This window comes from Lynx canadensis, chromosome B3 (assembly GCF_007474595.2).
Source record: "Lynx canadensis isolate LIC74 chromosome B3, mLynCan4.pri.v2, whole genome shotgun sequence".
In the NCBI taxonomy this organism is placed as follows: Eukaryota; Metazoa; Chordata; class Mammalia; order Carnivora; family Felidae; genus Lynx; species Lynx canadensis.
The window spans coordinates 30,773,914-30,796,913 of record NC_044308.2 but is presented as its reverse complement, the minus strand read 5'-3'; the positions used below and the strand labels follow the sequence as shown (position 1 = coordinate 30,796,913).

At 41.3% G+C, this 23,000-nt stretch overlaps 1 protein-coding gene across 2 annotated transcripts in view; it reads right to left on the bottom strand.

The window, feature by feature from the left end:
- Positions 1–23,000, bottom strand: part of SIN3A (SIN3 transcription regulator family member A) — a 74,229-nt gene that overhangs the window by 28,387 nt on the left and 22,842 nt on the right. For both annotated transcript variants that reach the window (XM_032593585.1, XM_030317658.1), the window contains exons 3-14: positions 21,410–21,586; positions 16,090–16,196; positions 15,100–15,382; positions 13,788–14,039; positions 12,714–12,866; positions 12,414–12,572; positions 10,577–10,666; positions 7,332–7,450; positions 6,562–6,772; positions 6,153–6,269; positions 2,914–3,152; positions 1,150–1,333 (exon numbers count right to left, since the gene is read on the bottom strand). In XM_032593585.1, coding sequence (XP_032449476.1) covers positions 1,150–1,333; positions 2,914–3,152; positions 6,153–6,269; positions 6,562–6,772; positions 7,332–7,450; positions 10,577–10,666; positions 12,414–12,572; positions 12,714–12,866; positions 13,788–14,039; positions 15,100–15,382; positions 16,090–16,196; positions 21,410–21,586 — 2,091 coding nt within the window. The remainder of the gene's footprint in view (positions 1–1,149; positions 1,334–2,913; positions 3,153–6,152; positions 6,270–6,561; positions 6,773–7,331; positions 7,451–10,576; positions 10,667–12,413; positions 12,573–12,713; positions 12,867–13,787; positions 14,040–15,099; positions 15,383–16,089; positions 16,197–21,409; positions 21,587–23,000) is intronic.

Here is a 23,000-nt window from a genome sequence, read left to right as displayed (position 1 = left end):
TTATGGATATGGAGGATACAACATGAGGTCTAGGACTAGAGGTCTACAATCTGGGGTGGGAGTGTGGAAGGTGACAGATGTGATAAAACTGGCAAAACAGGGATGCTTTTTTTTTTTTTTTTAATTTTTTAAAATGCTTATTTATTTTTAAGAGACAGAGAGACAGAATGTGAGTGGGGGAGGGCAGAAAGAGAGGAGACACAGAATCCGAAGCAGGCTCCAGGCTCGGAGCTGTCAGCACAGAGCCTGACGTGGGGCTTTAGCTCACCAGCTGTGAGATCATGACCCAAACCAAAGTCAGATGCTCAACCGACTGAGCCACGCAGGCACCCAACAGGGGTGCTAATTTAAGAGCTCGTTTTACCACTCTTTCCCCCTTTTCATGTACTTTAACATGTTCATAATAAAACGTTTTTTTAAAATTCAAGATCATACAACTTTTAGGAATGCTCAATCACACTGTATTTATGTTTCTATCCATCCCCCATGACTGTAAGCTCCAAGAAAGCAGGATTAATTTCTTAATCATCTCTGTATCCTGGCTCCCAGTACTATATACACTCCTGGTAAGTATGCTGAGTAAACACGGATTAGAAAGCGTCTGGGGATTAAGGCTCAGTGTTTCACCTGTGGAAAGTTGAGAAGGGTTACATGAATGAAGACAAGGTATCATTTGGAGGGAGAGAGACAGGAAGACAAGTGGAAGAGGGAGGTGGCAGGCACAGACTGAAGTCAGGATGTTAAACTGGGAAACCAGTAAAGCCACTTAGTCATAAAGGTGAGGCTTAGATTTAAAATGACAGAATCAAGGGGCACCTGGGTGGCTCAGTCACTTAAGCGTCTTGGCTCTCGACCTTGGCTCAGGTCATGATCTCAACAGTTGTGAGACTGAGCCCCGCACTGGGCTCCGCCGGGCATGGAACCTGCTTAAGATTCTCTCTCTTCTCCCTCTGCCCCTCCCCGCTCTCACTCATTCTCAAAAATGAATGAATGAATTAATTAATTAAATGGCAAAATCAGGAACAGAGAAGTCTGTGACAGTTACAAAGCAAGAATCAACATGTCTTGGAGGGTCTCACTTTCATGTAACAAATGTAATTTCCAGGAATCAAAGCCATGCTCTCACAGATGTAGAAACCTCCAGCTCACCTCATCATAGATACTCTCAATCTCGTTGAGTAAACTCTTAGACCTCAGGACCTTGGTGTCATTCTGTTTAAAGTTGATGCCCTGGTGGTCCAGAGACTTCAAGTAGTACTTCTCATTCTGCTCTCTCCACACCTTGTTAAAGCCTCTCTGAGCTTCCCGCCATTCTTCCTCTTTCATCTTCAACCTGGGGGGGTGAGGGGGGAGAAACAACCAGACATGGGAATTATAAGGGAGAGACTTAAACTCTTTGGCTTTGAATCCTGGCTCTGCTCTACTAGACTCTGTTTTCTTACCGGTAAAACAGAGATAACGAGACCTACTCTCTAAGGGTTTAGAGGTGAGAAATATGCCAGACTTACTTTATTTCAAAAGTCAGAAGATACAATAGGTCTGTCATAATTATTGGCAACTTGGGATATTGTTATTCAAATTGTTATATTGTTATTCAAACCAGGCTTGAACTGTTACACGAGGAAATTACTCATCCAGGACTTATTTTGAAGAAGTAATTTGTCCCAAACTCAGAAATCTTACCTAGAATTTATTTCTCAACAGCATTCCATAGAATACCCTTGAAAGGGGGGGGTGCTCTTTCTTGGCCAGCTAAAATAAGCTATAGGACTTCTGCAAACATTTGCTATGCTAACTAACATAAATGCAGAAGTGCAGAGCAGAGAACTTGCATTTGCACTGGAAGGCTCCTCTGCACATGGTCTGGGAATTTCTGATGGCAACGACTGATCTGATCACTCCAGTAGAGAGGAGAAGAAAAATCAAAACCAGCATTAGAGCTGAAGAATACCCTACATCTCAAAGCCAAAAGTTAAATGCTATGGGCATGGCAAGAAGAGGAACACCTAGGCCGGCTCCTGAGGAGAGGGCTAGGGAGGCACAATAAAATCTGGGCATTTGCACACTGTGCAGCAGACAAGAATCCCTTCCCACTGTTTCAGGTGATACTAAGAGAGGACCCGTCTGTTAGCTGGGATTCACACTGTGGTCCAGAGTGCCATGGACTTGAAGGAGCCCGGGCTCAGCCCTAGCCCTGGCCTCCTCCTTGATGCCTGGTCTAGGTGAGTACAATAGCCCTCAACACTTGAGGCTGAAGGCTTTTCAGGAGAAAAAAAGTAAGACATTCTTGGTAAAAGTGGTGAGCTAGTGGGGCGCCTGGGTGGCTCAGTTGGTTGAGCGTCCGCTTCAGTTAGGGACATGATCTCACGGTTCGTGAGTTCGAGCCCCGTGTCAGGCTCCGTGCTGACAGCTCAGAGCCTGGAGCCTGCTCCGGATTTTGTGTCTCCCTCTCTCTCTCTCTGCCCCTCCCTAGCTTGCACTCTGTCTCTCCCTCTCTCAAAAGTAAATAAACATTAAAAAAAAAAAAAAAGTGGTGAGCTAGTAAGTCTTTTTAAATAAAATATAAATTTTACAAAAAGTGATTTTCCTTACTAAAAACAAAGGTGTTAACAAATGGTTAGTACTGAGTGGCAGGAATGTGGGTGGTTGTTTTCTTTGTCCTTTTCTGTATTTCAAAATATTCCCTTAAACACACAGAGCATTCCACTATGGACTTTCAAGGTCTGTTCTCTACTGCTGGTCTCACAGAAGTTCCACTATCCCAAGCTGCACCTGACTTCCAACAACCAGGGTTGGGGAGATATGGAGGTCTCATGGGATAATACCCAGGTTGAAAATGAGGGCCTTATTTAATGGGACACTGAATCTGTCATCAAGCACACTAAAGCACAAAGGGCACATTCAGTCAGTTACCTTTTAAGGACAATTGGGACAGCGATGGAGGGGTTCTTCCTCAGACCGTCAATGATGTCAGCTGCTTTATCAGCATATATCCTCTGGAGTGCTTTTCGATGAATAACTTCCGATGTGCCCCCAAGGGTGTTGTCCAAGCGAAATTTGGCTTGTTCCTCAGCAGACAAGCGAGAGAGCTTCTTCTGAATTGCTTCCAGAACCCGGATCGTTGCCAGATTGGTCTCTAAAACTACATCAAGCTAAAGCAAAAGACAAAGTGTGCTCAGGACCCAAACCAGAACAGAATAGCAGTCAGGAGTGTGAAGTAAGGAGTCAAGTTCCTTGGATGTGAAACCTAAGCTCTGCTGTAGCAGCCACACAAAAGTCTATTTCCTTACCAATAAAATAGGGATAACACCACCTACTCTCATAAGGTGGTTTTCTAGATTAAACAATACAATCCACATAAAGGATTTAGTGCAAGGTCTGGCACATAACATGCAACAAATGATAGATAAGTGGTAGTTGTTACTTCTAACACCATCAGTGCACTTTCCTTAGGACTACTGACCCCAGACCAGAGGAATCACACAGGGGGGCAACCTTACCGACACTTCCATCCCTCTGAACTTTCCTGGATTGCTAAGATCGGTTACAAATGATAAAACAAAACAAAAACAAAATACAACAATCCCCAGAAGACCATTCAAGATGATAAATCAGTCTTAGGTGTAAGGTTTTTCAGGGTAACTTGAAATATTCAAATGTTTAATAGCTTTGCTCTACATCCAGTAAGAGCAGTGACTATCATTCCTTAAGGACTTCGATGTTGGGGCACCTGGGTGGCTCAGTCAGTTGAGCATCTGACTTTGGCTCAGGTCGTGATCCTGTGGTTGTGACTTTGAGCCCCGCACTGGGCTCTGTGCTAACAGCTCAGAGCCTGGAGCCTGCTTTGGATTCTGTCTCCCTCTCTCTCTCCCCTCCCTGACTTGTGCTCTGTTTCTCTCTTTCTCTCAAAGATAAGTCAACATTAAAAAAGGGGGAGGGGAAGGGTGGCGCGTGGGTGGCTCAGTTGGGTGAAGCTTCCAGCTTTGGCTCAGGTCTCATGGTTTGTATGTTTGCGCCCTGCGTCGGGCCCTAGGCTGACAGCTCGGAGCCTGAAGCTTTCTTCGGATTCTGTGTCTCCCTCTCTCTCTGCCCTGCCCCACTTGTGCTCTGTCTCTGTCTCTCAAAAATAAATGTTACACAAAAAAAATTTTTTTAAAAAGGACTTCAAGGGGCGCCTGGGTGGCGCAGTCGGTTAAGCGTCCGACTTCAGCCAGGTCACGATCTCGCGGTCCGTGAGTTCGAGCCCCGCGTCAGGCTCTGGGCTGATGGCCCAGAGCCTGGAGCCTGTTTCCGATTCTGTGTCTCCCTCTCTCTCTGCCCCTCCCCCGTTCATGCTCTGTCTCTCTCTGTCCCAAAAATAAATAAACGTTGAAAAAAAAAAAATTTAAAAAAAAGGACTTCAATGTTGTATCTGTAGGTAACCATCTAAATTCTAACAGAATTCCTGGAACTTACTTTGTGGCAAGGGCCTAGCCAGACCTGGTTAAGGATAGGACTGGCAACCTTTGAGCTAACTTTTTTCCTAGGCTTAACACAAGATTCTCTAAATGAGAAACAGAAAATGAAGTAAACGAGCAATCTTAGGGCCCTATGACCAAATGTCTATAGAAGTACTCCCTAAATTTTCTAGTTTAGGGACTGTGGTAGTAATTTTGTACAAAATTTCTGGTCCCTCTTCCGATTATGGACAAATGATGAACTGAACCTCCTGGCTCCCTTGTGAAAAGACAGGGCCATCTAACTAGTTCTGGCAAATGAGTATGGGCAGCAGGTAAATTGAAGCAGTGTTTGCTACTTCTGAGCAAGACCCTCCTGAGCTCTTTTCCCTCTAGTGATTGGCAATATTCAAGATGGTAGCACTTGGTCAGCCTAGTTCCCTGAAGTAATTCTGATGAGCAGGATCCCCCACTAAACATTAATGCAATGTAGCATGATCAAGAAATAAATCTGTTTTTTCAAGCCACTGAACTTTGGGGGTTGTCTACACTACACAATCACTAACGTATCCTGAGGTATAAAGGAATGCTCCATCAAACTAGCCCCCAATCCTTCATCATCATGCCTATAATCAGAAATGGGAAATGAGGATGTTGCCTTTTTCAGGCATACCATTTGAGAATAGGAACACCCTGTCAGAAGAAGATGCCAATCTCTGCTTTCTAACTCATCATGTACCCTTACTCAACACAGGTAACAAAGAAATGCTTTCTTCAGCCTGATAAAACTTTCCATGGCATCTGTCATGATTTCACTTTATGCAAAAGGTTGAAACTCCTCATGAACACTGGGGCCAGTCACCTGCCAGAGGCCAAGCAACATGTGGCTCTTCATTCAAAATATGCCAGAAACAGCTAAATCAAGCATGAAGAGGGATGGCCGGCAGAGTGAAATCATATGGATTTTAAAAAAGAGCAAGCTATCTTCTATCTATATGAATAAGCAGAGACAGTCACTTTTTAAGTAATAAATGCATTAAATAGGATACACATCATTTTACCTCTTTAAACACAATGAACAGTCCCTTTTCTATTGATGAGATCAGCGAACTAGCCATTTTTACACTCTCAGTACTCCTACTTGCTGGTACAGAGGCTCTATCAGCTCACTTATTCACTCGGGCTCTTCCCTTCCCAACTACTTTAAAATGAAGCCCTAATTTGCTTTCTTTCATAAGGAGCCAAATCAATCAGATATAGATAGGAGAGAAGAATTCCAGTTCTCACAGGAGAGCTGCTTTGCTAATAACCGTATCAAGATACCTGCTAAGAATAACAATACACACTTCAAAATAAATAACTCAACCTCTTTACGACAACCCAGACAGCCTTAAACGATACTGTTTTAGATACCCAAACAAACGCAGTAACTTTTAAAAGGCCGTTAAAAATTCAAGGGATTATTACACAGCCATCAATGGATAACTTTACTCAAAAGGTTAAAGTGGCCTAGATAGCTCACATTCGCCATAAAACATTACTAATATATTTGACGAACTTGTAAAGCATGGTAAATACGACAATAAGCATTTACTACTGAAGGATACAAGCCTCTGGCTCTTCCGTTTTAAAAGCCAAGCCTCACAGACATTTAAGATAGCTTAGCATTCAGCACCTCCCATTTCCCCAACCTCCAAATGATAAAGGAGCTTGTACCTCAAAGCGTTCATCTTCACAACGATAGATATGTTCTTCATACTGGGTTTTCTTGGAACTAACAAAGGTGGAGTCCTCAGACCAGGAAGGGAAGGAAACCCACGTATCATTTAAAACCTTGGAGTAAAGGAAGAGAAATTGAAGGCAAGCCTAAAAGCTTTCTGGTGATTAAGCATTCTCAACAAAAAGACACAACTCTAGGGGATGGAAGAAACCATCAACATTGCCAAGTTTCACCTCTAGTAAGTTTGCAAAAGATGGAAAATATGGATATAAGTATAAAACAATTTCTTCTGAAAAAAGAGAAGGATCTTGATTTCCTCATTTATATAAATTCTTGATCCCTGGTACCACTCCCTCTAGAGGAAGCTGAGTCATCAGGACTGATCCTTTCCAGAGAAAGCCTTACCTCTTTACAGAGAGGAGTCCGTCCTGTACACTTGGGCTGCTGGTAACTCTTTGGTAGGGCCCGATAGCTGGAGCCCAACCGTTTACAAGAGGCATAATCTATCTCCATGGCAATGCCCTCTGTGGCTCGTTCCTTTGGAAAGGTTTCCAGATGTACAGACTCCTTATAGCCCAGAAAGTTTTTAAACCAATTAAACAATTCAGGGAATTTCCTGAAGAATCAAAACCAAAAACTGGTGAGCAATTAGAAGCATGATGTAGTTACCCTGAGGTATGGCTATTTGGTGTTGGGTCAGAATTCTGCTACTAGGGACAAATTCCAATGACAATTATTATTTCCTGCCTAAGAAGCACTGCTTCTGAGCATCTGGTTTCCCCTTTTCTTATCGAGTATTCCAAGACTAGTTAGTTAGGGTGCTGATGAAGGAGCTGCACTGAAATTAAGCAATACCCAGCTGTTCTTCTAATCAAGAAGACCACTTTAATGTTCAGATAATTCTTAGGTTGTCAAATACAGTCAAGATTCTAGAACCCTGGAAGAGACTGGTCTCTACAAACATCCAACATTGGTCAGGGGATCAAGAGAGCCCCTAGTCTTAGCCGATGCCCTATTTTTCCATCTCTAGAGTTAAACTAGAAGAACTCCCAGAGGATTCTTGTGACTCTGACATTATATGAGTCAACAGACCCATCGTGATCAAATTATTTTTGCCTATCATATACCCTCACCTCCATACCACACATCAGGGCTAAGCCCCTCTCTCCACTTACCCCAGGAAAGGAGAGACTAACTGGACAAGCTCAGCCCGAGAGATCACCTCCTGGTTAAAGATAACAAGACAGCGCAGGAAATTTTCATAGGCCTCAGCACTCCGCAGAGCCTTTCGGACCTTATGGAGACACCAGAAGAGAAACAGTTAAATGGGGAATTAGGAGATCCTGGATTGCTTTTAGAAGATTGGGGAAATTTGGGGGTGTCTGGGTGACTCGGCTGAGCATCTGACACTTGATCTTGATTCAGGTCATGATACCAGGGTCATGGGATCGAGCCCTGAGTCAGGCTCTGTGCTGACAGCTCAGAGCCAGCTTGAGATTCTCTCTCTCTCCCTCTCTCTGTTCCCTTCCCCTGCTCACACACTCTTTCTCTCTCTCTCAAAAAAAAAATAATAATAATAAATAATATTTTTAAAAAAGGAAACTTGGTAAAATATTTATGTATGAAATAATATAATATCTGGGATTTGTCTCCAAATAACCCAGGGTAGGTTAGAGTACATATGAAACAAGTACACTGGCTAGGACGTAGAAACTGCTGAAGCTGGATGATGGGTACATCTTACTCCTCTCCTTAATTTCACACGTTTAAAATTTTCTATAATAAAAAATTTTTAATCAAGATCCTAGAGTATATAGTACATTTATCTACTTATATGCTTGATTCTCCAACCATATCAGAGTTACCCAAGTTTTTGCCACTGCTCCTAACAGATGTTTATGGCGAGAATCTTTGTCAGTACTGTTTTTAAACTCTGGTAATCTCGAATAATGATTTTCTAAATAAGACACGTCTGTCCTCTGAGCTGATCCTTTCCCTTCCTCCACCTACTATGCTGAACACTTCAACATCCGAAAACCTAAAAACGTTCAATGGTATACACACAGTAAAACCAGCCTGACTAGATGAGCAATTTGGAGTTTCAATTCCAAAAGTGAATATTTAGCACTGTGGTACTTTAGTGAGGACTGCAAACAGATCCTCACCAAACCAAGTAGTTTAGCAACAACCTCTTCTTCAGGCTCCTGTATATTTTTATAACGATTTGTCAGTAGACATTATACGGCATATGCATTTTCAAAGCCAAAGATGAAGAGAACCGTATTTCTTGTACTATACACCAGATTCACTTACTTTTAACTTTTTATTAGCCTTTAAACATGCACAAAAGTAGACAGAATAGTCTAATGAACCCCCTGTACTTACCTAGCCTCAATGATCAATATAAAGTAAATTCTATTTCATCAATAACCATTTTCCCCACCAATGAATTTTAAAGCAATTTTAGGGGTGCCTGGGTGGCTGAGTCGGTTAAGCATCCAACTTCGGCTCAGGTCATGATCTCACAGTTCATGAGTTCGAGCCCCACCAGGCTCTATGCTGAAAGCTCAGAGCCTGAAGCCTGATTCGGATTCTGTGTCTCCCTCTCTCTCTCTCTCTCTGCCCCTTCCCAGCTTGCGTGCACGCTTTCTCTCTCAAAAATGAACATAAAAAAAAAAAAAAATTAAAGCAAATTTCAGACACTTCATCTGTACAGCTGACCCTTGAACAACATGGGTTTGAAGTGCACCGGTCCATTTATTTGCAGATTTTGATAATACAGTACTGTAAATGTATGTTCCCTTTCTTATGATTTTATTTCTCTACCTTATTATTAGCATATCATACATACAGCATAAAAAATATGTATTAACCCATGGTTTACATTATTGGTAAGGCTTTTCTGGTCAAAAGGAAATTTTGGGGGAGTCACAAGTTATACTCAGATTTTCAATCCACAGTGTTTAAGGGTCAACTGTATATCAGTATATATCTCTAAGAAATAAGTGCTCCAGGGGCGCCTGGGTGGCGCAGTCGGTTAAAGCGTCCGACTTCAGCCAGGTCACGATCTCGCGGTCTGTGAGTTCGAGCCCCGCGTCGGGCTCTGGGCTGATGGCTCGGAGCCTGGAGCCTGTTTCCGATTCTGTGTCTCCCTCTCTCTCTGCCCCTCCCCTGTTCATGCTCTGTCTCTCTCTGTCCCAAAAATAAATAAAAAAAACGTTGAAAAAAAAAATTTTAAAAGAAATAAGTGCTCCAAAAATTTTTTTTAAAAATACAAAAAACAAAAAACTGACATCACTCATTAAAAAATTAACTTATTCACACCCTACCCTCTACTCTTTCATTGTCATGTAATGGTTGTGACCTGGACTTCCAAATTTCCCTTAGAAGTACCAAGTGCCCAGGCAGCCCTCAGAAATTGCTCAAGTCAGAGCCAGGGACTTGGCTGTCAGACAGGACAGCTCACACAGGCACAGGAGGCTAGAGAGATCAGGAGGCACCAATCATGGGGATGCTAAAACACCTGCCCTTTTGCAAAAACCCAAAGGTGCAAGACAGGGTAAATCTGTACCAGACCAATCCAGGCTGGCTCCTGCCAGTGAGAAGTCTGACAGTTGCCAATTACCTTGATAAAAACAGCCCGCTAATCATCAAGTTGACTCCAAGGAGGAAGTCAGACACAGGAGGAAGTCAAACTAATACACCACACAACACGGTTGACACCAGTAAGCTCAACCCTGGCAGCTTATCAGGATCACCTGGGGAACTTTGACACCAAATCAGAATTCCCACAAACCCTATATTCGATACTGCAAATAAGTACCACAAGCAATGAGAAGATTATAAGTCATCTTAAGTCCTCGACAACTGGTACAGACCTGGAAGTCTACAACAGGGAGCTCCAAACATCTTCCAAGAGTAACATCATGCATTTTTCTTTCTTTCTTTTCTTTCTTTCTCTCTCTCTTTTTTTTTTAATGCTTATTTATTTTTGAGAGCGAGCGAGCGCGCCCACTAGCAGGGGAGGAGCAGAAAATCTGAAGCGGGCTCTGTGCTGACAGCAGACAGCCTGATGTGAGGCTCAAACTCAGGAACTGCGAGACCATGACCTGAGCTGAAGTTGGACACTTAACCAACTCAGCCACACAGGCGTCCCATGAGTAACCTCATGTATTTTTCAAAAGCATCTTCCACCATGGAAAGTGCTGTAAACTACTTCACAAAAGTAACACAGACAATGCTACTATTTCTCAGCTGTGCTAATGGTTCCAGTAGTCTGAAAGGACCTACAACTTAGAAACTATGTTAATAAGCAGAAAGTCTTCATCAGCTTGATGCAACTCAAAACAAAATCCTCTTGAGGACAGGGTAATTTGCTTGTGGCATTAATAACCAATATTAAATATAATTCAACAATTACCTTATCAAAAAATAACGACTCGGTTCCTACACCATGTTTACTGGCATCTGCCATAGAAGAATCCTTTAGGCTGAGCAGTTTAGGTTTCTTCTGCAAAAAAGAAAAAATACAAACACGTAAGATTCAGAGTTCTCAGAGTCTGATTTTCATCTGTGTTCAATGGGTCCATCACTGACCACTGCTGATGAATAATTTGCAACAAATGAGAGAATTCAAATCACTCACTCGCTTTATACCCCCAAAAGATTTCCACCCATCTTCTCTATCTCGGTTTGCCTGTCAGGTTTCCCCCCCGCCCAGAGATTCACAGATATTCTCTCTACAAATGGTCTCAGCATTACTGTGATAACAGAATATCCTTACTTTTTCCATTAGCCAAAAGTAACTTTATTTGGAATCTAGTGCCACTACCTCATCTCCCTAGCTGTGGAGGCAAAGAGTTAGAGCACAATGCCAGACCTAGATAGAAATCAATCTTTAACCTTTAATTATAGTTCAATTTAAAGATCCCTGAAAAAAAGCACAGTTTATTTCCCTAAGAGAAGGAATGACTATCTTGTCAGCAATATCCACTCAGACCAATTTAACATTGCTTCTTCAAAGGGAATAAACAAGCCATGACATAACTGTCAGCAAGAATTCACTTTTCAAAAGCCATCTCTCAACTACCTGTGAAGAAATGTACAAACTTTGGGAGAAAGTATGCACACTTACCCTGATCACCTCAGAGTACACCCTCTCAAGAGCCAAAGCTGCTTACAATGCCTAAGGAGAAAACAGGTAGGGAATTCTAATCCCTCTTTCTAGTGTTTCCACCTGAGGGTAATCAAGTGTGGGAGGAGACCAACGCAAGAGTGGGGCTTAGCTGCCAACCTGATTCTGGTTACCCATATAACCAACACTCTTTCCTCAAGTGAATATAAACTATTACTACATTCAACTTGCCTTCAAAAGGAAAAGCCATTACAAGCACTAAAAAAACAGTCCTTCTAAAGTGTGAGCAACACCTAACGTTGCTAGTCCTTGTAGGCATCTGCTTGTTCACCAGTCACTTTCTACTGTTAAAAATTACACTAGCTTTTTATTCTTTAGATCCTGCAGACATGGCCATCTCTTCCACATTACCTACTGCTTTAGAAATCACCGAAGCAACATCCAGTACATACACCTAACTCTCTCCCCAGCACAGCTGCACTACATCCCAGAGGAAGGGAGCAGGCTTAGCTCTCTGCAGGCAGACCATCAGCATTTACTGTAACAAGAAGCATTGTATGACAGGTCACTAACAGAAGTTTAAGATCTCCCTCTGCTATAGCCCAAAGGTCCTGCCTTAGAGATTAGGATGATACAGATAAGATCTGGCAACCCAACAAAGAATCCTGGGCAGGCTGGGTGTCTTAACCAAAGAGATCTCACAATGTATAGACACTTTACTCACAGGAGGACTTAGAGATCACTGACTTAGTTGTGAAACAATTATCAAGCTTAATAACCATCCTTCTCAGCACAAGGCAGGCTGAAGATCAAATCAGAAGAAGGGAAAAATCAGTGTAAGTCTCAAACTTCTGGCAGCAAACAAAAAGAGACATGACAGCGAATAGCAAAGAAAAGAGAAAATACTAAAAACCCAAAAAGTAATCTGTGCAATTAGTGATACTCTAACATTCTTTTGCAAAGCCAGATAAGAAGCTTTGCATCAAGTTTCTGTGACATATATCAACTCACTGAGTTTCCAGGATCCAACTTTCAACACACTTAGGGTAAGATCAACCCTCGAATACTTGTCCATGAAAACTTCTCCCAGAAGTCAAAATGCACAGGTGCCACCCTTTCTCACCTTCACCGGAGGGGTGGCTCCCGTTCCAGAGTGCCTTCGGATCTGGCAGCCATTCTGGTTGGGCCTCTGTGGCTTGTTGTTCAGCTGGGGCTTCTTCACAGTGCCTCCATGGTCATTTCTCACAGAATCAACCTTCTCAGCTGTGGTTTTGCTTAAAAGCTAATTAAGACAGATGAAAGAGATTAATTCTCTTACCAAAGCAAGTATATCATTTAGAGGAAGTCCCCTCCTATTTCCAGCTTCCTAACTTATTTAAGATGATAATTCTAAATAGTACAGTTCTTTCTAAATAAAACTTACCACAGAGCTGTTGGCATCTGGTAGGAACTGTCCAAACTCTGACAACAGATCTTCCTGATTTTTAAAAAGACGAGCCACCTGGGCATACACCTCCTGCTCGGTCAATGCTGGAGTGTAGTTTCCTCCAGCTTCCTTGGCATTTCGCTGCTCTTTCTGACAGGAAATTGCAAATAGGAAGATACCATATTAGAGGGCCACTGTTTCGAATGACTCCCCTTTGCACACTTTCTGGGATGTCTGAGAGGAGCTCTGTATGTTATCTACTTGGGCTGTAGTTAAGAAAAAAGTCTATGTTCTTAGCACTGTTTTAACTGCAAGCTTTTAAGTTGAGAAATGAGTAGAAGGTGGTGACTGACAATTTTTTAAAACTACAACGGGGGCGGGGCACCTGGGTAGCTCAGTCAGTTAAGTGTGTGACTCTTGATTTCCGCTCAGGTCATGATCTCATGGTTCATGGGTTTGAGCCCTGCATGGAGCTCTGTGCTGACAGTGGGGAGGCTGCTTGGGATTCTCTCTCTCCCTCTCTCTGCTGCTTTCCCCTCCATCTATCTCAAAACAAATAAAAAAACCTTAAAAAAAAAAACAAAAACAAAATCTAGGACAGGGCACCTGGCTGGCTAGATCAGAAGAGCATGCAACTCTTGACCTCAGGGTCATGAGTTTGATCCCCATGCTGAGTGTAGAGATTACTTAAATACATAAATAAACTTAAAAAAACAAAAAAACTAGGACAGTATATGTGAATGCTCAGGGGACCACTACCAACCAATAAAACACAAAACCTTAGAGAAATGTCTCCTACTGCAGATGAACTACACTATGTAAACCACCCTCTTACTGTCCAGATAATAAGCATCCCTTTCATAGTGCAGTAACTTAAAAATCCTGTCTTGCTGTTACAAGGCAATTAAAGTCAGGCACATCAAATTGGCTTTATAAACACACATCAGTTTCTAACCTGTTGACTTCCAGTAGTAATTAGGGGACATAATAATGGGTATTCAAGTTCTTCTCAGCCCAGATGCCCTCGGCACGTGACCTGGTTAAGAAAGGCTGAAAGGGCAACACTCATACCTGATATGTGTGCAAAATCTCCAGGAATGCTTTGTAGATGTCTGGTTGGCCCTGGAACCTGTTCTTGATTTTATTAACATAGTTGATGGCGTGATTAAACTCCACAGGCTGATTGTTCTGCAAGGATGGGGCCGTTCCCAATGAGATTGTCACTGGTGTATGAGGCTGGACAGGTGGAGAACGCGGGGATGCATATGGTGGGAGAGGGGGAGTCTGCTGACTGGCTGGAGTATGTGCTTGTAGTTGGGAAGGCTAAAAAGAAGAAAGTCATTATTCTCCTCAGGAACACAGATGGTCTGACATAGGAAAGAAAAGGTCAAACTAAAGAGAAACAAAGTGTCTAATCAACATATGTCCTTTATTTACTCTGGCCAGGCCATTTAGCCCAACTGAAATCACACTGCGCAGGGGTGGGGAGAGTAGAGAGTTCACACATTTTAATACAGATATTTCAGTCTCAAATTTTCTAAATGCAACCTTAAAAATGGCGACATCTCCAATTACAGGGGAGAATATTTTCTAATGCAGTGTTTAAGCTCACTCAACAGGTGCAAACAGAATAGAAAAAAAAAAAAAAAACCAACCTCACTCTCCATAAATCTTTAATGTCAAAAGACAATTGTTGCAGAAGCTCCACATAAAAACCTTCTAAACCACCTCTGTCCAGTAGAACTGAGATGATGGAAGTGTTCTTTATTTGCACTGTCCTGTACAATAGCCACCAAGCCACATGAGGCTACTGAGTACTTAAAATGTAGCTGGTACAACTGAGAAACTGAATTTATTTTATATTTTAATTAGTTTAAATTTAAACAGTCACATGTGGCTAGTGGCTACTATATCAGACAATACAGATGCAGACCAAGAACATCCCCCCGCCATCAATCATCACCTCCATCAATAGGATCTTCTGCTTAGCCTGATATGACCTAATTTGATAAATGGAGTGACTTTATAAAAATGAGGACCATAAGGGCAGTAGCATAATCTGATCACAGGATGACCATTTCTGCCTGTGCTGTCAAAGTACTACCGTACAAATAAAGTTGCTATCTGTTGGGATGCTCATGGGTTCACTATGCAGGAGGTGGGGACAAAAAGAATCCTTGTAGGTTGCTAATGTGTTGATTTAAACAGATATCAAAGTATGTGGAAGGTAAATGTGAACCATCTTCTAGGGATGTGACTATAGCATCTTCTCTAATAAAATCACTGCAACTGATGTCTCTGAGACTTAAATAAAGGGGAAATGTCCAAGGAGGGTGCTTTCTAGGGATGTATTTTACATGAGGTAAAGTTCCCAAGTGCTCACCTTGCTGACTTTGGCAGGTGGGGGCTGAGGAGCTGGCTGGGCAGGAGCTGGGGCTGACTGGGCTGAAGGCTGGGAAGGATGTTGGGGTGGTGGCTGAGGCTGGGGCTGGATGCCATGGGTAGGGATCTGATGAACCTGGCCAGGAGTTGTCACGTTCACCATGTCATTGGTTTGCACCTCAATCTTGTAGCCAGGGGGCAAGAAGGTATTGAAGCCCATAATCAGGTCGGGGTGGCCTTTGAACAGCTGGGACACACGACTAATCACTCCTGGAGTGTCAATGCTGATTAAAAACAAAACAAAACAAAACAAAACAAAACAAAACAAAACAACAACAAAACACATATACACACATGGAAAAAAAAAAACCCACAAAAATTAAAGTGGCAAGCTTGACCAACACCATAGTAAGAAAAAAATTCACATTCCACTAGGTTCTCTGAACAGTAAGACAGGTAAAAATCAACCTGTGTATTACAAAGTCAACAAAACACAAAGAACTCTCAAATTCCAAAGCCATTTTAGCCTCATATTCAATGAGACTTGGTCACAATTTTGAACAGAATATACATTCATGATAATGGTCCTATCTAAAGCTGCTATTCCCATACAAGATCCACCCTCTGACACACCAGTATCAATCATTATGTGTCTACATTTTTCATGGGTTACTCTAACAGTGAACCATGCCAGAATATTAGTGTATCCTAAAATGACTCAAAGAGCTGGTAGCCGAATCATTACCAGTCTACTTCCCTAGACTGAGAAAAATTTTAGTTATGAAAAATTTACCAATATGGAGGCTACAAAGGTCTGGAGCCCATCGTTTTCATCAATAAAGCAATCCATAAATAAAAGCATGACACTAAAAATTAACCCCCCCCAAAGGAGGCATCCTTTATCTTTCAGCATATGAGAATAAGCCATATCCTCCCTCCAAAATTAACATTTCAAGTGCAAAGCTTGAATACAACCACATATATCTTTTACCTCTGAGATTTAAATTCCTTCATGATGTCAAGGAAATCATTGTAGACCTGAGGCTGACTACCAAACTGCAGCTTCACCTGGTCAAGATAGGACAGCGCATCCTCCACCTGAGGCAGGGATAAATCTCAAGGTTATGTAAAGAAAATAAGCCAAGAATTTTTAAAAAAACAAATGATTTATGCCTAAATAAAATTAACGCAGTAAATGAAAGAAAAATATCTAGTAAATGTACATGAAAATATTAAAAGTTAGCATGGACGCCAATAATAAAACCTGAGCCTAAAATAAAAATTAACTCATAAAGTCTGTAGCCTTGTGTTAAATAATTCTGGGGAGGGTGATTAGTGAAAAATCATCACGTTAATATTATTCACTTATTCATTCGTTTATTCATTTCACAAATATCTACTAAGCTAAAAACATACCACGCCAGGCCCAACATGAGATACTAATGAGTCAATGACAAACAGGCCACAAGTCTCTGCTCTATAGAAGTTCATTCTCATCTAGTTGGGAATCCTAATACACTGGGGTAGGTAGGTGGTCACCGAATGCCCAGAGAGCACATGGGGAGGGCACCTCTGCACTAAGAAAAACCCACGGGGACAGAAGGGAAGGCGGACCCAAGAAGTGATGCCTAAACTGAGTCATAAGAATGAGTACAAGCCAGCAAAAGTGAAGACAGTGAAGATCTACAAAAGAGAGTCAGAGGAAGCAGCATGAGCAATATCCCAGACAGGACATCATCTGGTACACTGGGAAAACTGAAAACACTTTAGTTTGGCTGAAGGATCTGTGCTGAAGAGGAGCAATGGTGGCAGCAAGAGGTGACAAAAGAGGAGACAAGAGAGGAAGCAGGACCTAGATCCCAAAAGGCCTTGTAAATCTTATTGAAAAGCAGTTTAGATTTTAACATCTGCATGTTAGTGTACTCAATTTGGCTACAGAGTTGACAGTGAATTGGTGTAAAGGAAGGATATATTGAAAGGAGGCAGGACAACCAATTGTGTGAACGACAGTGGCTTGAATTATAGTACCAACCAAAGGAATAGAGAGAACAGGACAAATTCAAAAGCTTTTTAGGAGGTAGAAGTGACAGGGTTTGGGGACTGACTGGATATGGGAGATAAGGGAGAGGGAATATTCACTAAATTATAAATTATTTGGCCATTCACAAAGAGGAAAAAAGACTGAAGGTCTTTCTAGTTAGGAGTCTGATTTAGGACAACTTAATTTTTAGTTACTCAGGAGACATCCAAGGAAACTACTTACTAGGTGTTTCCGATATACTCTGGGGATTATTTAAATTGTACAAAATATTGAGTTTGGGGAAGTTTCAGAAATAAACATGATTTGGTAAGTCCTACTCTTGTGATATATTGTAAAATAGAACATTTATGTTCAAATAAGCCACTAAATGGTATTTCAAGAGTTGCCCAAACTTCCATTATGGGAAGCTCCATTATGGGTACCATTATGCCATGGTTAATCAGAGTATTTCAGTGTTGCTAGAGCACAATTTGTATACTTTGTCAATGCCCACTCATTTTATGGTTGGTTTTTCTGTACCTTAGAAATAACACAACAATTTTTGTTGAAATTCAATGGACTATTTAATTCATATTCAGAACGTTCCATATTGAAATGTTACCTTAAGGACCAAACTGATCAACATAAAACTCATTAAGTTTGCAAAAGAAACAAAGACTGTGGGTGGCTCAGTAAACTGAGCGCCCGGCTTCAGCTCAGGTCATGATCTCAGAGTTTGTGGGTTCGAGCCCCAGGTCAGGCTCTGTGCTGACAGCTTAGAGCCTGGAGCCTGCTTTTGATTCTGTGTCTCCCTCTCTGCTCCTCCCCCGCTCATGCTCTGTCTCTGTCTCTCTCTCTCCTTTAAAAATGAATAAAAACATTTACAAAAAGAAAAGAAACAAAGACTTTGGAAGATATGTACAAATAGCATTCACCACGACATGACAAAGGAGAAATTATCAAAAATAGCATGACCGGGCACCTGGGTGTCTCAGTCCATTAAGCGTCCCACTCTTGATTTAGAGTCAGGTCATGATCTCACGGTAGTGAGTTTGAGCCCTGCGTGGGGCTCTGCACTGACAGCGTGGAGCCTGCTTAAGATTCTCTCTCTCCCGGGGCGCCTCAGTGGCTCGGTTGGTCAAGCATCCGACTTCAGCTCAGGTCATGATCTCACGGTTTGTGAGTTCGAGCCCCACGTCGGGGTCTGTGCTGACAGCTCAGAGACTGGAGCCTGCTTCGGATTCTGTGTCTCCTCCTCTCTCTGCCCCTCCCATGCTCATGCTCTGTCTCTCTCTGTCTCTCAATAATAAATAAATGTTGTTTTTTTTTTTTTAACGTTTACTTATTTTTGAGACAGAGAGAGACAGAGCATGAATGGGGGAGGGTCAGAGAGAGGGAGACACAGAATCTGAAACAGGCTCCAGGCTCCGAGCTGTCAGCACAGAGCCCGACGCGGGACTCGAACTCACGGACCGCGAGATCATGACCTGAGCTGAAGTCGGCTGCCTAACCGACTGAGCCACCCAGGCACCCCAATAAATAAATGTCTAAAAAAAAAAAAAAAAGATACTCTCTCTCCCTCTGCCCCTCTCCTGCTCACACTCTCTCTCAAAAAATAAAAATAAACACAAAATTTTGAATAAAAAAATAAACAAGCACGCTATGGCATAATAATAATTACTATAGAGAGAGAAAAACTGCAAAACCTGAATGAAAGAAATTATATGTGATGTGTGTATGTCTGGTCACAGTGAACCGGTGTGAACTAATTTACTGTTTAAATTAGTTATAATTCTATGCTTAAAAACATCCAGCAGGATGGGGCACCTGGGTGGCTCAGTCGGTTAAACGTCCAACTCTTGATTTCAGCTCAGGTCACGATCTCACGGTTCGCGAGATCGAATCCTGCACGCTGAGCTCTTTGCTGACAGTGCAGAGCCTGCTTGAGACTCTCTCTCTCCCTCTCTCTTCCCCTTCCCTGGCTCGCACGTGCTCTCTCAAAACAAATAAATGAACATTAAAAAACAAAAAACATCCAGCATGACAATCACATTATAAGTGAACTATTTGCATGTAAGAATAGTGAGGAAATTGTCTCATTGCCTAGAAGTATAGATCAACTCTTTATAATATGCGGCTCTGGGAACCACAACTTAGAAGAAAACAACCCGGAGGTAGCCCTTCAGAAGCTACAGATTTAGGAAAGCACTTAGGGAGGCTTCCAGGTTGTGGATGCATTTTCTTGGCTCACTTCCACAGGTATTTATCATTGAGGTCCCTACCCTCTGGAAGTTCACAATCTTGGGGAAGACAAACACAAACAATTGTAAAGAGAACTTGCTAGAGATGTGCCAAACATCTATGCTGCTAACATTCAACAAGTAGCTAAATCACACCAAATATGCCTCAAATTATTCAAATCCTCCTTGTCATCAACCTGCCAAAGACAGACAAGAAAGTATAGACAATGCTGATGCTTGAAATAACCTAAGTATTTTCACTGAACACTTCCTTATTATAGAATATAAACGGTTTATTGAAGTTGATTCGAATGCTTGTAAAGCATTTTAAGACTTATCCAAAAATGGCAGGCAATGTGGGAATACTGAATGAAGCTACATGGAGGCACAGAAGGCATTTTACCTCTCCTCATCAGAAGGGAAATTCAACAAGTTATTGCGCACAGGAATTATACCCAAGAGCAAGATGAGAAAGAGCACAAAGTCCTGCCTCTTGTCTGCCCATGACTCACTCTATCTATAACCCCAACTCCAAAGCCCTTTCTTGCTTTCTTGACAGTTTCTGTAAAACAGACAAAGCACAATCTATATACTTATACCCAAGTGAGGGAGGTGAGTAAAATCAGTGTTGTGCTTTGACAGGATTGGCTGAAAAAGGATATACAAATATATATTTTTGTTAGTTTCATAGCACGTTTGGAAGCTCTTTTGCAACATTAGGATATTAACTGAACACAGTATTAATATGGAATTAAATCATACCAATACAACTTTAAAAAATATTTTCAGGACTTTGTGAAGTGCGAAATTCACAGCAATAATACAGTTTGGTACACAGCCATCACTCTACAAGCAGTCAACCATCAATATATTACACAAATTTTCCCAAAGACAGAGCCGAGAGTGAAGTTTCAGGCCCAAATAATTTGTACTCTCTTTAAAGACTATGCTTAAGTATGGTCAACTCTTCATTACTTAAGCTAATACAGACAAAGTAAATTTTACAAAATCCCTCTATATAGCTTAACTTTGGTATGCTTTATATTTATGTAGCATTTAATTTCCTTAGGCCAATATTAAACAAGTTCCTGAGGACCCAAACAAATGAGGGCAGGAATCGGGGAGAACTAGATAAAGTACCAAGGAAAACAGAAGGCTGAAATGTTTGCTACACATGGATGTGTTCTTCAAGGGCATAGTGTTCATTCCTACCTGGAAGCTATTTAATTATGCTAATATGACCACATAAAGACCCAACATCTTATCTCTTTATAGTTCTTCAATTCTGTATTTCCTGCACTTGATTTTAAATTTTATGTAAATGTAAAATTAGAAAAATTGAAATCTGGAACATTTGCTGCAACAATCACATACTTTGAAAAGTAACACTCAAGGAAGCACAAGAGAGAGGGTTAGCTGGGAACACAAGCTTCACTTCTCCACAGATGCCTCATGAATTTCAAAAGCACTGAAAACCTACAGCACATACTCAGCAGAACAGATGAAAACACTGACACTTCATTCACAATTCTAGTCTTCCCCAATCTTTATAAAGGTTCCCAAAAAAGGAGCATGTGTTTTACTAACGATGGACTTGAAGATGACAGCCCATTCAGCTATTTATAAACAGGGATAAAAAGATTAAATCCTAAGATAATACTGGACCCAGTTACCGTACAGTACGGCAGCCAACCATGTGTATGCTCAATAAAACCTTATGCCATGCTAAGAACTAAGAGTTCAAAAGGAGGTATCTAAAAAATGGACTTTGTTTATTTCGTATGAAAACAGTCTCTCAATCCTGGACATGTCTGAGTACTACGCATTCATACATTCCAAAAACATTTCTTGAATATATTCTCTGGATCAGGCACTGATCCTAAGATGGGAAATCTAAGTAGGTCTCAAAACAGAAACAAAGTAAAACTTCTTGTAATTCAATCCCTCATCTAGCATGTTAAAAGTTATAATGTCACTACTAATAGGCTGAAGCCAGTGCTTCCTGCTGAGAGAGAAAACTTTTTAATGGAAGAAGAGGAGCTGAATATCACCTTAAGCCTCTGAAACTGCTGCTGTCCCTGCACTGGTGCAACTGGTGGGGCTGGATGAGCATGACTCTGGACCACCTGGCCTCCGTGGGGCTGCACAGCTGTTGGGTGATGATGGCTGCTGTGAACCGCTGCGATGGCGGGCCCGTGACTGCCAGAGCTCTGTGGCACTGCTGAAACCTGGGGTGGACAAAATGCAGACAAGAAACTTCAAGGCTTCTGCATTCTTCCCCAGATGCATCTAAAAGTCATGCATGCATATCTTTGCACACACAAAGATAATTACAGATCTTCCTTGACTAAATCCATTTTAAGTTGAAAATATCCTAAGTTGAAAATGCATTTAATACACCTACCCTGTTGAACGTCACAGCTTAGCCTACTACCTTAAATGTGCTCAGAACACTGACGGTAGCCACAGTTGGGCAAAATTATCTCACACAAAGCCTTTTTTATAGGAAAGTGTTGAGTATCTCATGTGATATGTTGAATACTATACTAAAAGTGAAAAGCAGAATGCAATGGTCATAAGGGTATAAGCATCTGACTCTTGATTTCAGCTCAGGTCATGATCTCACAGGTTCATGAGTTTGAGCCCCACATGGGACTCTTGGGCTGACAGCACGGAAGCTGCTTGGGATTCTCTGTCTCCCTCTCTCTCTCTGCCCTTCCCCTGCCTGTGTGTGTGCATGTGCTCTCACTCTCAAAATAAATAAACTTTTTTTTAAAAATCCAGATTTAAAATTCCAAGTATGGTTTCTACTGCACATCACTTTTGCACTACCATAAAGTCAAAAAATTGGAAGTCACGCTATCCTAAATAGTGAACTATCTGTAATTAGAAACCCAAAGTTCCCACAAAAGGGAACTGGTGAAAAAATTATAGCCCACCCATATTATAACAGAATTCTCTGCCAAAAATTATATGGCTCAATACTTCTCAAACTATCTATGGCAAAGGACCAGTTTTTTCTTAAATTCCAATCCATCATGGGGCACTACTTTTAATAAAATACTATAAAAATGAATTACTAGAGAAGTGAAATAAAAAAATACATAAGCTCAAAATTTTCATTACATTTTACAGATATATTACAAAATTACTGTGTCCAAATCGCTAAGTTTCTAAACATTCTCAATTTCTATACTTATGTCATTATAGACTAGTAAGAAAGTATACACATCAACCATCTGTGGACCACACTTGGAACAGCACTGATACAGATGCATAGATTTTAACATTATAAAATGTTCACAATCCATAAGTTGAATGTATTCGTGTGTTGTACACAGTCTTAAACTTAAATATTTCTTAGAAAGCACATTAAAAAGCAGTATCTAAAAATCAATAAAAAGATTTTAAACCTTAGATGATGAACATACAGCAAAACGTCAGCATTTTATCTTGTGGTGGGATTAGAGAAGATTTTTACTTTGTTTTATTTTGCTTATCCTTATTTGCTACTTTTATCCCTATTTGTTTATTTTGTTTATCCTCATTTGCTAAACAAAACTTTCTTCCAAACTGTTAGTGGTTTGGCCTTAAACATAATTATTTTCTATTCTTTCTCTCATCCTCTTGTAAGATCAGAGT